The sequence below is a fragment of the Solanum pennellii genome, chromosome 7, assembly GCF_001406875.1.
Source record: "Solanum pennellii chromosome 7, SPENNV200".
In the NCBI taxonomy this organism is placed as follows: Eukaryota; Viridiplantae; Streptophyta; class Magnoliopsida; order Solanales; family Solanaceae; genus Solanum; species Solanum pennellii.
In genome coordinates this window covers 59,505,151-59,515,700 of record NC_028643.1, presented here as the reverse complement: position 1 = coordinate 59,515,700, position 10,550 = coordinate 59,505,151, and the positions used below count along the sequence as shown (strand labels likewise).

General features: G+C 42.1%; 1 protein-coding gene across 1 annotated transcript; it reads left to right on the top strand.

Moving 5' to 3' along the window:
- The first annotated feature begins 2,684 nt into the window (after positions 1-2,684).
- LOC107025117 lies at positions 2,685-7,314 on the top strand. Its single transcript, XM_015225968.1, has 6 exons — positions 2,685-2,834; positions 2,923-2,973; positions 3,342-3,536; positions 4,346-4,615; positions 4,856-5,962; positions 6,121-7,314. The coding sequence occupies exons 1-6, from the start codon at positions 2,685-2,687 to the stop codon at positions 7,312-7,314; spliced, it is 2,967 nt and encodes a 988-aa protein (XP_015081454.1).
- The last annotated feature ends 3,236 nt before the right edge of the window (positions 7,315-10,550 follow it).

Here is a 10,550-nt window from a genome sequence, read left to right as displayed (position 1 = left end):
TTGATTAAATAGGCCCAAAAGCCACAAATCTTTCCATGCAGGATTGAGTTGCTGAAAAAGGGGCCCAAGCCCACGTTCTTGAACAAATTTAGTGTAGGATAGGTGGGCCAAAGCCCAATTTAATGAATTTGGGTAATTGACCCAAGTTCAAATACTCTTTCCTCCTCTTTCTTTGTCTATTACTTTGAATTGACTAACATTTTGATTGAATTTTATTAATTCCCAAGGATAGCCATTTATTGAATACATATATATTTTTCCTATATCTTATTATTTGGTTTACCCAACCAATTTTGTTAACGCTTAATCTACTTCCTTAGAATATTTCCTTTAGTTAATTACCTTCAAGGAGTAAATAATTAAATAAAATAATGATGATAGCAAGTAAATAAATTTAAAGGTATAACTTCCTTTTACTTAGTTTTAAAACAAATTATTAAAGGTCATTTAGTCAAATCGCCGGTCAACCGCAAGTTAGCGGGCATTCCGAGGGCCTAACACCTTCTCGGAATGTAAATTTGAACTTCGAACCCTTTTCAATTGATTTTTATCTGTTTTTAAATCTTTTGAAAAATAATCTTAAGTTTTTTCTTGATTTTACTAAAAATCAAGTGGCGACTCTGTCAATTTGGAAGGTCGATTTTTCTTAAATCATAAGACTAATTGATTTTTCAAAACTTAGCCATTTTTACTTTCCACATATATTTTCGTAAAACAGAAATGGCGACTCCGCTGGGGATTAGTTAACTTCTAACCAAAATGATTTGACTATTTGAACTAATTAGATTTATTAAATTGTTTGTATGTGATTAAATTACTTAAATTATAAACTGACATTGCATATCATGGCATATTTCCAATATATATGTATAGTATACTAAAGGACATTTTGCGGAACCGCAGCCAGACTTTTTTATACTCACCCTTTTTCGAATTTAGCGATAATTTATTGGTTCGTTAGGCGTCCAATTGTTGTCACGAGTTTCAGCCCAAATTGTCCGTTTGGGTTCCCGGTCCTTTCAAAAGCTACTCCTAGTCAACTAGCGTAGAGCTGAGCCAAATCCCGAATTTAGGAGCATTTGAACTAGGATGACCCAACGCCCAAGGCGTGTTGGGCCCATTAGAAGCCCACCTTGCGTCTACTTGGCCCAAATTGCCAAAAACAGACAATCATACCTACGTGTTGATTGAAGGATGTATATGTGTTTTAAAACGATTTATTGTCTACGGGGTGGGGGGTCGACTAATTTTCGTTTGCTATTTTTGTGGAAGGATCCGACATACAAGCCTTTGAAAACAAGAATGGTTACTATCCCCGATCCTTTCCTTAAAGTATTCGTGGAGGTTTATGAACAACGATGATAAAATGATCGTTCAGAAACACATAGGTTACCTCCCGTCGCTGTTAGAGATGAATGCTTGGCCTGGTTTAATTGGGACGATGGTGAAATTCTTGGATAGCGAGAACATGGTCTTTTGGTTCGGGAAGTGGAGTTGGCGCCAACTATAAAAGAAGTTCTTATCAGCTATGAAAGTATCCCAATGTGCAACAAAAGGAAACGACATCCAGATACATATCTCTTAAATCCCATAATATGGGATTTCGCTGAAATTAAAGAAAAGTTATCGTTGGTTAAAGCCGAGTGGATGGACAAGATCCCTGGCCCAAGTATACCCTTCAGAAAACTATATTATTGGTTCGGGCGTGCGAGGGCTTATGAGAAATACAAAGACGAGTTCATTTCAAAAGAAAAATGGAAATAAACGTGTCCCCTCGCATTTGCAATATGTTTACTCGGAACGATGGTTTTCCCTCAAGGGACAAAATACACTATTCATCCTAGCGTATTTATGGTCACTCATGTCATCTTCTATGGAGTGGATTACAAAACATCAACAAAGTACTACACTTTAGCGCCCATTATTCTGGTTGACATCTAGAGGGCTTTAGACAAGTGTCAGAGAGGAGAACGTTTTTTTCAAGGGTGTAATCTGATACTACAGTGGTGGATGATGCGACATTTAATCAAGACTCATCCAAAAGAACCAGATCCCCTAAGACGGTCAGACGAGCTACATGGTCATGATTGGTGGTTGTATCACAATCGTTGCAACAAGACTGGAGGAGAGAGTTTTTGGTATCGGAGACTTCGAGGGCTGAGAGAAGAAGACGTATAATGGTAAATAGATAGTTTGGTGGTAACTAAGAATATGGTGGTTTGGACAGAAAAGGTCCCTTATTTGGTATTTGTGGATTAAGAGGGACTAGACCATATGCTCCCGGTCGAGTTTTGAGACAACTAGGAGGGAAACACGAGCTGCCCCAGATCGCAGATATGAGGAAATTCGCAACTGACCACGAGAATAGAAGACTCGCATTTGCTGAAGATATGCGTAGGATGTGGAGATCTCGAAGAGTATTAGGTGAACCTGTACCAAACAGGTTTCGTCAAGAATGTTCGAGGGAGTACAAAGAATGGTTGAAAAAGAGTCTCGCTGGAACTATTGAGCCTGGTCCAAACGTTCCTCACATTATTGCCGATGTTGGAGCCAAACATCAAGTACGACTTCACCGCCTTCAAGAGAAGTTTGATAGGAATGAATTAGAGCATCAACGTCGTCACTCAGAAGACACTAAAGTCATAGCTTGATTGAAACAAGAACTACGAAGAGCCAGACAGTGCATGGCAGAGTTAGACGATAGCATTGAGCAACAGATTCAGTCGATAGAGGGTTCAAACATCAAGAAGGAGCTCAATTGGCGAGAGATCATCTTTGGGCGAACAGATATGCTATGTGGGAAGAGGTCAACATCGCCAAAAGGACCAGACTTGGTGAAGGATCAGAGAAGGCTTGAACTTAATTTACCATCCCCTGCGTGGGACTGCTTTATTTGTACTTTGTTTTGTAATTTATTTTTAGAACTATTTCCCTGTTTTATGTTTATCAGACATTTTGGATGCTATTAATGAAGTATTTTGGGGATAATAAGTCGGGTTTAAAAAGCATATACATCCTTCAATTCGTTAGGCCCACCCTTGGCATAAAAGGGTCACAAACATGTTTAGGACGTGATATGTGTGTTTAACTGCTTATGTGTTACGTTGCTTTGAATGAGGATACCATAAATCCACTCTTGTCCAAAATTTCCAAAAGAATATACAGATGCCACTATTACAAAATGTCCGACCCAAATTTTCGAGTCTCAAGTTTCCCACTCAAAAGACACCTCCTATATCACAAATCCTAAAACGCTGTTCTATCGTCTCAGGAAAGGCAAAATTAATGCTATGGACAAGGGTAAGAACATCTAGATGGAACTCACTGAAGAAGAACTATAGAGAAAGATCGAACGGATCACTCGGGAAATTCAAGAAGCCAAGGAAGAAGGGCTCAGAGTCGACATAGCCACCGCAATTTACAAAGCTGCAGCTGTGACATTGGATGAGGATCTGGCATCACAGATGAAGAGAAAGAAAGACGTTGAGATGGAGACAGAAGACTTGCGAGAGAAGCTGGACACGCTTCGGTTGAAAGTGCAATAAAGAGAAGCGAGAGAGGCGAGGATAGATTCAGAGACCGCCGCTCTGTTAGCTAAAAGTATGTAACTTGACGAGGAACTGACAGTCCTTAGCAACCTGAGCAAGGAGCAACCAATAGTGTTCCCGACAACGCTCACCCTGATGTGACTGAGGAGGATGACGACGAGGAAATCATCTACAAGCCTCCATTCCTAGGTCGTCTGAAAGGAAGAGACTAATGCTGCAACAAGAAGGGAAATGACTAACGCGTCATATCATTTCATCTTTTAAAAAGCTCTATTATTGCCTTTCAATTTCCTTGTAATCGTAATGAACGAATGAATGAAAATGTTTTATCTTGTACTCAAACTACGTTGGTCCAGAATTCTCCTTGTGAGATACGTAGGCAACCTCTCCAGGACCGGCCCCTATCTTTTAAAAAAAAAATTCTCCCCTTCATGTTACGAGAAGATACAAAGATCAGATCAACAGACGTCAAAAAGTAGCTGCAAGAAGACCGTAGCTCAACGTGATTTAGCCTTCCCGAGACAGTGTCAAAACTAAAACAAGCAAACTTCTGCTTGTTAAAAAAAATGTGTTTCCGTCCTCACTCGTGGGTTGAAGATATCCTCAAACAAAGCAACTTGTGTGTTTATCTGCTCTCTGTGTGATATTATACATTTTGTACTCTGAATCTGCACTGACAAATCTGCCTTTGAGTTGTTTCCCTTCTCAGGTACTTTGAAACTAATTTGTGTCGGTCAAAAGCTGGCAAATCATCCTTATTTCACCAGATCAAAAGGTCCCGCAGATTACTTCCCTAGACAAAGCTCAGACAGAGGGGAGATAACAATGAAGAAGTGAGTCTTACTGATGTTGTGGTGGCTCAGCCCACCGTAGCGGAACAGAATGAGTTGATTATGCAGCTGATGCAACAGATTGCAGAAATGAGAGTGGAAACACAACGGAGACATGATCTGCCTCCACCTGGATTTGCTTCTAATGTTGCTGATAGAAGGCCTCCAATCTACTTCCCTTCCTCAAATATGGATCCAACTCAGAATCAGCCATCTACACCTGTTCATAATCCGTCGGTTATAGATATGACTACCCAAAATCCCCAATATGCTTCAGCATCCTACCAAACTCCATCTCCTCTTCAAAACAACCATCCCCAAATGCCACCCCATCTTTAAAATACTCCCCATCAAACCGCTCCACCCCCACAAAACCAAAACCAAAACCAAAACCAAAATCAAAATCAAAATGCTTTCAATCCCCAAACACCTCATCACCATTTAAATCAGAACACTAATCCTCGGGCCTACCCACAGAATTACCAAACCTCCCAAAACGCTCAAAGTCCCTCTATAGCTCCACCCCTACCAAAGAGAGCCACTTTCCAAATTCCCGTTCCTGCCGAGCACGACGTGCACGGTTCTGAGTTGGACCACTATGAAGAACAAGAAAATGAATGGAGGACAAAGGAAGATGCAAGGGTCGATATAAATGAGGAAATTAAGAAGGCCATGAAGGAGCTACAATGCATCCCCGACGTTGCTGGACTTAGTTACGAGGACTTGTGTATCCACCCGAATTTGGACCTTCCAGAAGGGTTCAAGATTCCAAAGTTTGACACCTTCGGAGAAGTGTGCAACCCTATGGCTTATCTGAGAGCCTATTGTGACCAGCTCGTGGGAGTTGGAAGGGATGAAGCTTTGTTGATGCGGCTTTTCAATCGAAGCCTGTGTGGGGAGGCTCTCGAATGGTTTACCTCACATGAAACCAGGAAATGGCCCAGTTGGAATGCATTGGCCAAAGATTTCATCGATCGATTTGCCTACAACGTCGAAATAGTTCCCGATCGGTATTCTCTGAAGAAGATGAAGCAAAAGTCAACTGAAAGCTATAGGGAGTTCGCCTATAGGTGGAGGAATGAAGCGGCAAGGGTAAGGCCACCCATGACTGAGAAAGAAATCGTTGAAGTGTTCGTACGTGTGCAAGAGCCAGAATACTACGATAGAATCAGGTTGCTCGTTGGAGCAAAGTTTTCCGAGATAGTCAAGATTGGTGAGACTATCGAAGACAGTTTGAAATCAAGGAAGATAGCCCGTGTAGCCACATCACCTGGATCTTCAAGGTTGCTGAAAAACAAAAGAGAAGAAGTTGCTGCTATTTCGTATGGGGGAAGGAAAACGCCCGGAAGCTCGTCGTATTCCCAATGTCGTTCCAGGCCTTCCCCAAAGTCCTACCAAGTTTACTACACGCAATCCAGTCATCCCAATAACCAGAATACTACCCCCATTTATCCAAACACCCAAGCTCCACTATACCAAAGTCCACCCCCAAGTTTCAAAAATCTTTCTCCCACGTACCCAAATTACCCTCAACCCTACCAAATTCCATCTCCCTATCAGGGTATTGCTCCCAACAGTGCTAACGTCAGTCGAGCTACCTAGCACCCCCTCCTGTTTATCAAGTCCAAGCTCCACTATACCAAAATCCCTCTCCGAATTACCAAGCTCCATCGCCAAACTACCAAATAAATCCATATCCTAGAGGCCAAGCTCCCCGTCCAAATACCAGAAATTACCAACAGGTGCCTCCTCCTCAACAAGGCAGTTATGACCCTCCCCAACCCAGATTTGAGAAGAGGCCTTCAAGGAACTTTACTGCACTCACTGAAAGCTGGACCAAACTGTATGAGAAATTGGCCGTGGCTGGATACATCCACCCTGTGGGGACCGAACCCGTGGATGTCAATTCAAAATTCTACAAACCTGATCAGATATGTGATTATAATTCCAACGGTGTTGGACATGATACTGAATATTGTATCAACCTCAAACACAAAATTCAGGACCTGATTGATCAGGAGGTAGTCTCTCTCCAACCGGCAGCACCAAATGTCAACACAAACCCGTTGTCAAATCATGGAGGCAGCAACATCAATATGATTGAGACAGATGAAGACTGGTGTGGAACAAAGATGATTACTCCCATTGTTCACGATGACTTGGAAAGGGCTGTCACTTCTTTAAGTGTCAAAGAAACGAGAGAGTTTGTTATTTTGACACCTACAAAGGTTGTTGCCTTGGTGCCGTCAGAAACTCTCGTCAAGCCTAAGTTTGTTATTGAAACCGCTGCTGCTCAAGGCATGACCAGGTCTAGAAGGTGTTACACTCCTGACAAGCTTGCTCTCGGAGGACAGAAGAAGGACCAGGCTAAGAGGCCGATAAGCGAAGGAGAAACGGAAGAATTCAGGAGAATGATGCAACCAAAGTATTATTCCATCGTCAAAAATTTAGAGAAGACTCCGGCTCAGATCTCCATATGGGCCCTACTGATGAGCTCTCAGTCCCACAGGAAGGCCTTAATGAAAGCTCTCGATGATACATACGTACCCGCAGGTACAAGTAGTGATAACGTGGCTTCCATGATTCATCAGGTTATTCGAGGGTACCGAATCAACTTTTGTGACGATGAGCTGCCTGTCGAAGGAAGATCACATAACAAGGCGCTGCACATCACTGTTATATGCCATGAAAAGGTTGTCAACTGCGTCTTAGTAGATGACGGATCTGGTCTGAATATCCGCCTGTTGTCGACATTGAGGCAGCTAAGGTTTGACCTCAGGAAACTGGAGCAAAACCAGGTCAACGTGAGAGCCTTCGATGGGGTTCAAAGAGATACATTGGGGGCAGCGAATTTGACCATTCAAATAGGCCCCGTAGAGTTCAGCGTGCAATTTCATGTATTGGATATAAATACCAATTATAACCTTCTTCTGTAAAGGCCGTTCATCCATATGGATGGAGCCGTCCCCTCTACTCTCCATAAAATGATGAAGCTTGTGTGGAAGAATGAAGAGTTTGTTATTTATGGCGAGGGGAGTCACCTTGGCAGGCAGATGCCGATCATTGATGAGATTTTGTGAGGTACAGATTTTTACACGGTGGAGCTGGTGAATGCCACCAGTGACGACTTGGCCCCACAGACCCCCATGCCTGTCGTATACAAGATGATAGCCACTGTGATGCTACAGAACAGTTTTGAGCCAGGGTTTGGATTGGGAAAAGATTCCCAAGGAATTATTGAGCCTATTTCGGTCCTCGTTAAGGGATCCAGATATGGTTTGGGGTACATCCCCACAAATGATGACATGAAGGGGAAGAAGAAAAATGATCAAGCCTTGACTAGGCCGATTCCACATCTGTATCAATCCTTTCCAATCCGGGAGTATGACGAGCATGAAGACATTAGGGAAGGAATCTGTGACCTCTTCGAGGAGATCGATGTTGTTGTCGAGGAAGAGGTCAAGCTAGCTGGTATCCGCGATGCTGAGCCAATGGAGGTGCTGTGAAACTGGACATCCACGCCGATCTTGATACCCCGAACTCGTCGGTAGAAAGGCGTTATTTCATGCACATTAAAATCGGTGGTAGTCTGGAAGAGGCCCGAGACCCACCATTTTTGCATTTTCTTAACTGTTCAAATTTTTGAATTTTCATTGTGATGTTCAAAAAAGGCAACATGGCCCCATGCCATGGCCAAAGTTCACATTTTTGTTTTAAATGAAAGACTCTTTGTTTTTAACTTCATTTATTTAGTTGTTTGTTATACCTTACTTTCCTAATTTTGTCTATTTATGATTTCAATAACATAAGTTACAGACCTGCCAATGTCATGTCATGTCACGAGCTAAATGAACAAAATGAGGCAGGTGACAATGAGGTTGACGATTATAAAGAAAGTGAGGAACCAGATTATGTCGCTGAGAAATTTCGGTAGTTCGAGAATCAGCATAAACCAAATCTAGAAGAAACAGAAACAGTGAATTTGGGAGATTCGGAATGTGTTAAAGAGGTTAAGATCAGCACCCACCTAAATGAAGCTCGGAAAGAGGGCTTAGTTCATTTGCTTGCTGAATATATTGATGTATTCGTTTGGGGAGTTGGTGACATGCAAGGGTTGAGTACCGATGTAGTGTCTCATAAGATGCTGATTAACCCGGGGTTCGATCCGGTGAAGCAAAAAAACTCAAAAATTCAAGCCTGAACTGAGTTTGAAGATTAAGGAAGAGATCACCAAGAAAATAGAGTCCCGATTTGTGGAAGTGACACAATATCCAACTTGGCTGACCAATGTTGTTCCGGTCGCCAAGAAAGACGGGAAAATCAGGATTTGTGTTGACTATAGAGATCTCAACAAAGCTAGCCTGCAGGATAATTTTCCGTTGTCGAATATTTATATTTTGATTGACAACTGTGCTAGGCACGAGATGCAGTTGTTTGTGGACTGTTACGCAGGCTATCATCAAATTCTGATGGATGAGGAAGACACGGAAAAAACGGCTTTCATTACACCTTGGGGTGTATATCACTACAGGGTGATGACATTCGGCCTCAAGAATGCCGGTGCCACCTACATGAGAGCTATGACGACCATTTTTCACAACATAAATTATAAAGATATTGAAGTGTACGTGGATAACATCATAATCAAGTCTCGCGAGAGTTCGAACCACTTGACACATCTAAGGAAATTCTTTGATCGTTTGCGTCGTTACAATTTGAAGCTGAATCCCACCAAATGCGCTTTTGGAGTTCCACCTGGAAAATTTTTGGGATTTATAGTCAGCAGAAGGGTTATTAAGATCGACCCTTCTAAGATCAAAGCAATTCAAGATTTACCTCCGCCGAAGATGAGAAAAGAGGTGATGAGTTTCTTAGGGAGGTTAAACTACATCAGTGGATTCATAGCTCAATCAACCGTGGTTTGTGAGCCTATTTTGAAGTTGCTGAAGAAAGACGCCCCGACAAAGTGGACTGAAGAGAGTCAGACTGCTTTTGATGCTATCAAGAACTATTTGTCCAACCCACCAGTATTGGTTCCTCCGCGAGAAGGGAGTCCTTTGTTGATGTACTTGTCTGTCTCAGATAGTGCATTCGGATGCGTACTTGGCCAACACAACGAGGCGGGAAAGAAGGAAAGGGCTATTTATTATATAAGCAAGAAGTTCACCCCATACGAGTCTCATTACACTTTGTTGGAGAGAACGTGTTGTGCATTGACGTGGCTAGCCCAGAAGCTGAGACATTATTTGTCTTCTTATGCTACATATCTCATTTCCAGTATGGATCCACTGAAGTATATCTTCCAGAAGGCGATGCCGACCGAAAAGTTAGCTAAGTGGCAAATGTTGTTGAGTGAATTTGACATTGTGCATGTGACTCAGAAAGCGATAAAGGCACAAGATTTGGCTGATCATCTTGCAGAAAATCCTGTTGATAAAGAATATGAACCACTTAAGAGTTATTTTCACGATGAAGAAGTGTCATTTGTGGGTGAGGATATTTCTGAAGCATATCCAGGTTGGAGATTGTTCTTTGATGGAGCGGCAAATTATCAAGGTAAAGGTATTGGAGCAGTCTTAGTGTCAGAATCCGGTCAGCACTATCCCATGGCGGCTAAGCTTTGATTTAATTGCACAAACAATATGGCCAAATACGAAGCTTGTATTCTTGGTTTGAAAATGGCCATCGACATGAATGTCTACGAGTTGTTGGTTATTGGAGACTCAGATCTTTTGATTCATCAAGTTCAAGGAGAATGGGCTGTGAAGAACCCGAAAATTATACCTTATGTACAATACGTGCAGAAGTAGTGCAAAAGATTTCATAAGATCGAGTTCAGACATACTCCCATAATACAAAATGAATTGGCCGATGCTCTCGCCACCATCGCTTCGATGATTAAACATCCGGATACGGATTATATTGATCCTTTGGATATGGAGTTGAAAGAACATCCAGCCCATTGTTCCCATGTTGAAGCAGAACAAGACGATTTGCCATGGTATTTTGATATAAAGAAGTATTTGGAGTCTGGAACTTATCCTGAAGATGCTACGGCCAACCAAAAGAAGTTGATACGTCGTGTGGCTCTCAATTTCTTTCTAAATGGAGAAGTCCTTTATAGGAAGACTCCGGATTTGGGTCTTCTAAGATGTGTTGATGCTGTTGAAAC

Coding starts and splice junctions, on each gene's coding strand:
- LOC107025117 (XM_015225968.1), top strand. CDS start 2,685: ATGGCAGAGTTAGACGATAGCATTGAGCAACAGATTCAGTCGATAGAG. Junction 2,974..3,341: donor TTTTGGATGCTATTAATGAA/GTATTTTGGGGA, acceptor GAAGAACTATAG/AGAAAGATCGAACGGATCAC. Junction 3,537..4,345: donor TGGACACGCTTCGGTTGAAA/GTGCAATAAAGA, acceptor TTACTTCCCTAG/ACAAAGCTCAGACAGAGGGG.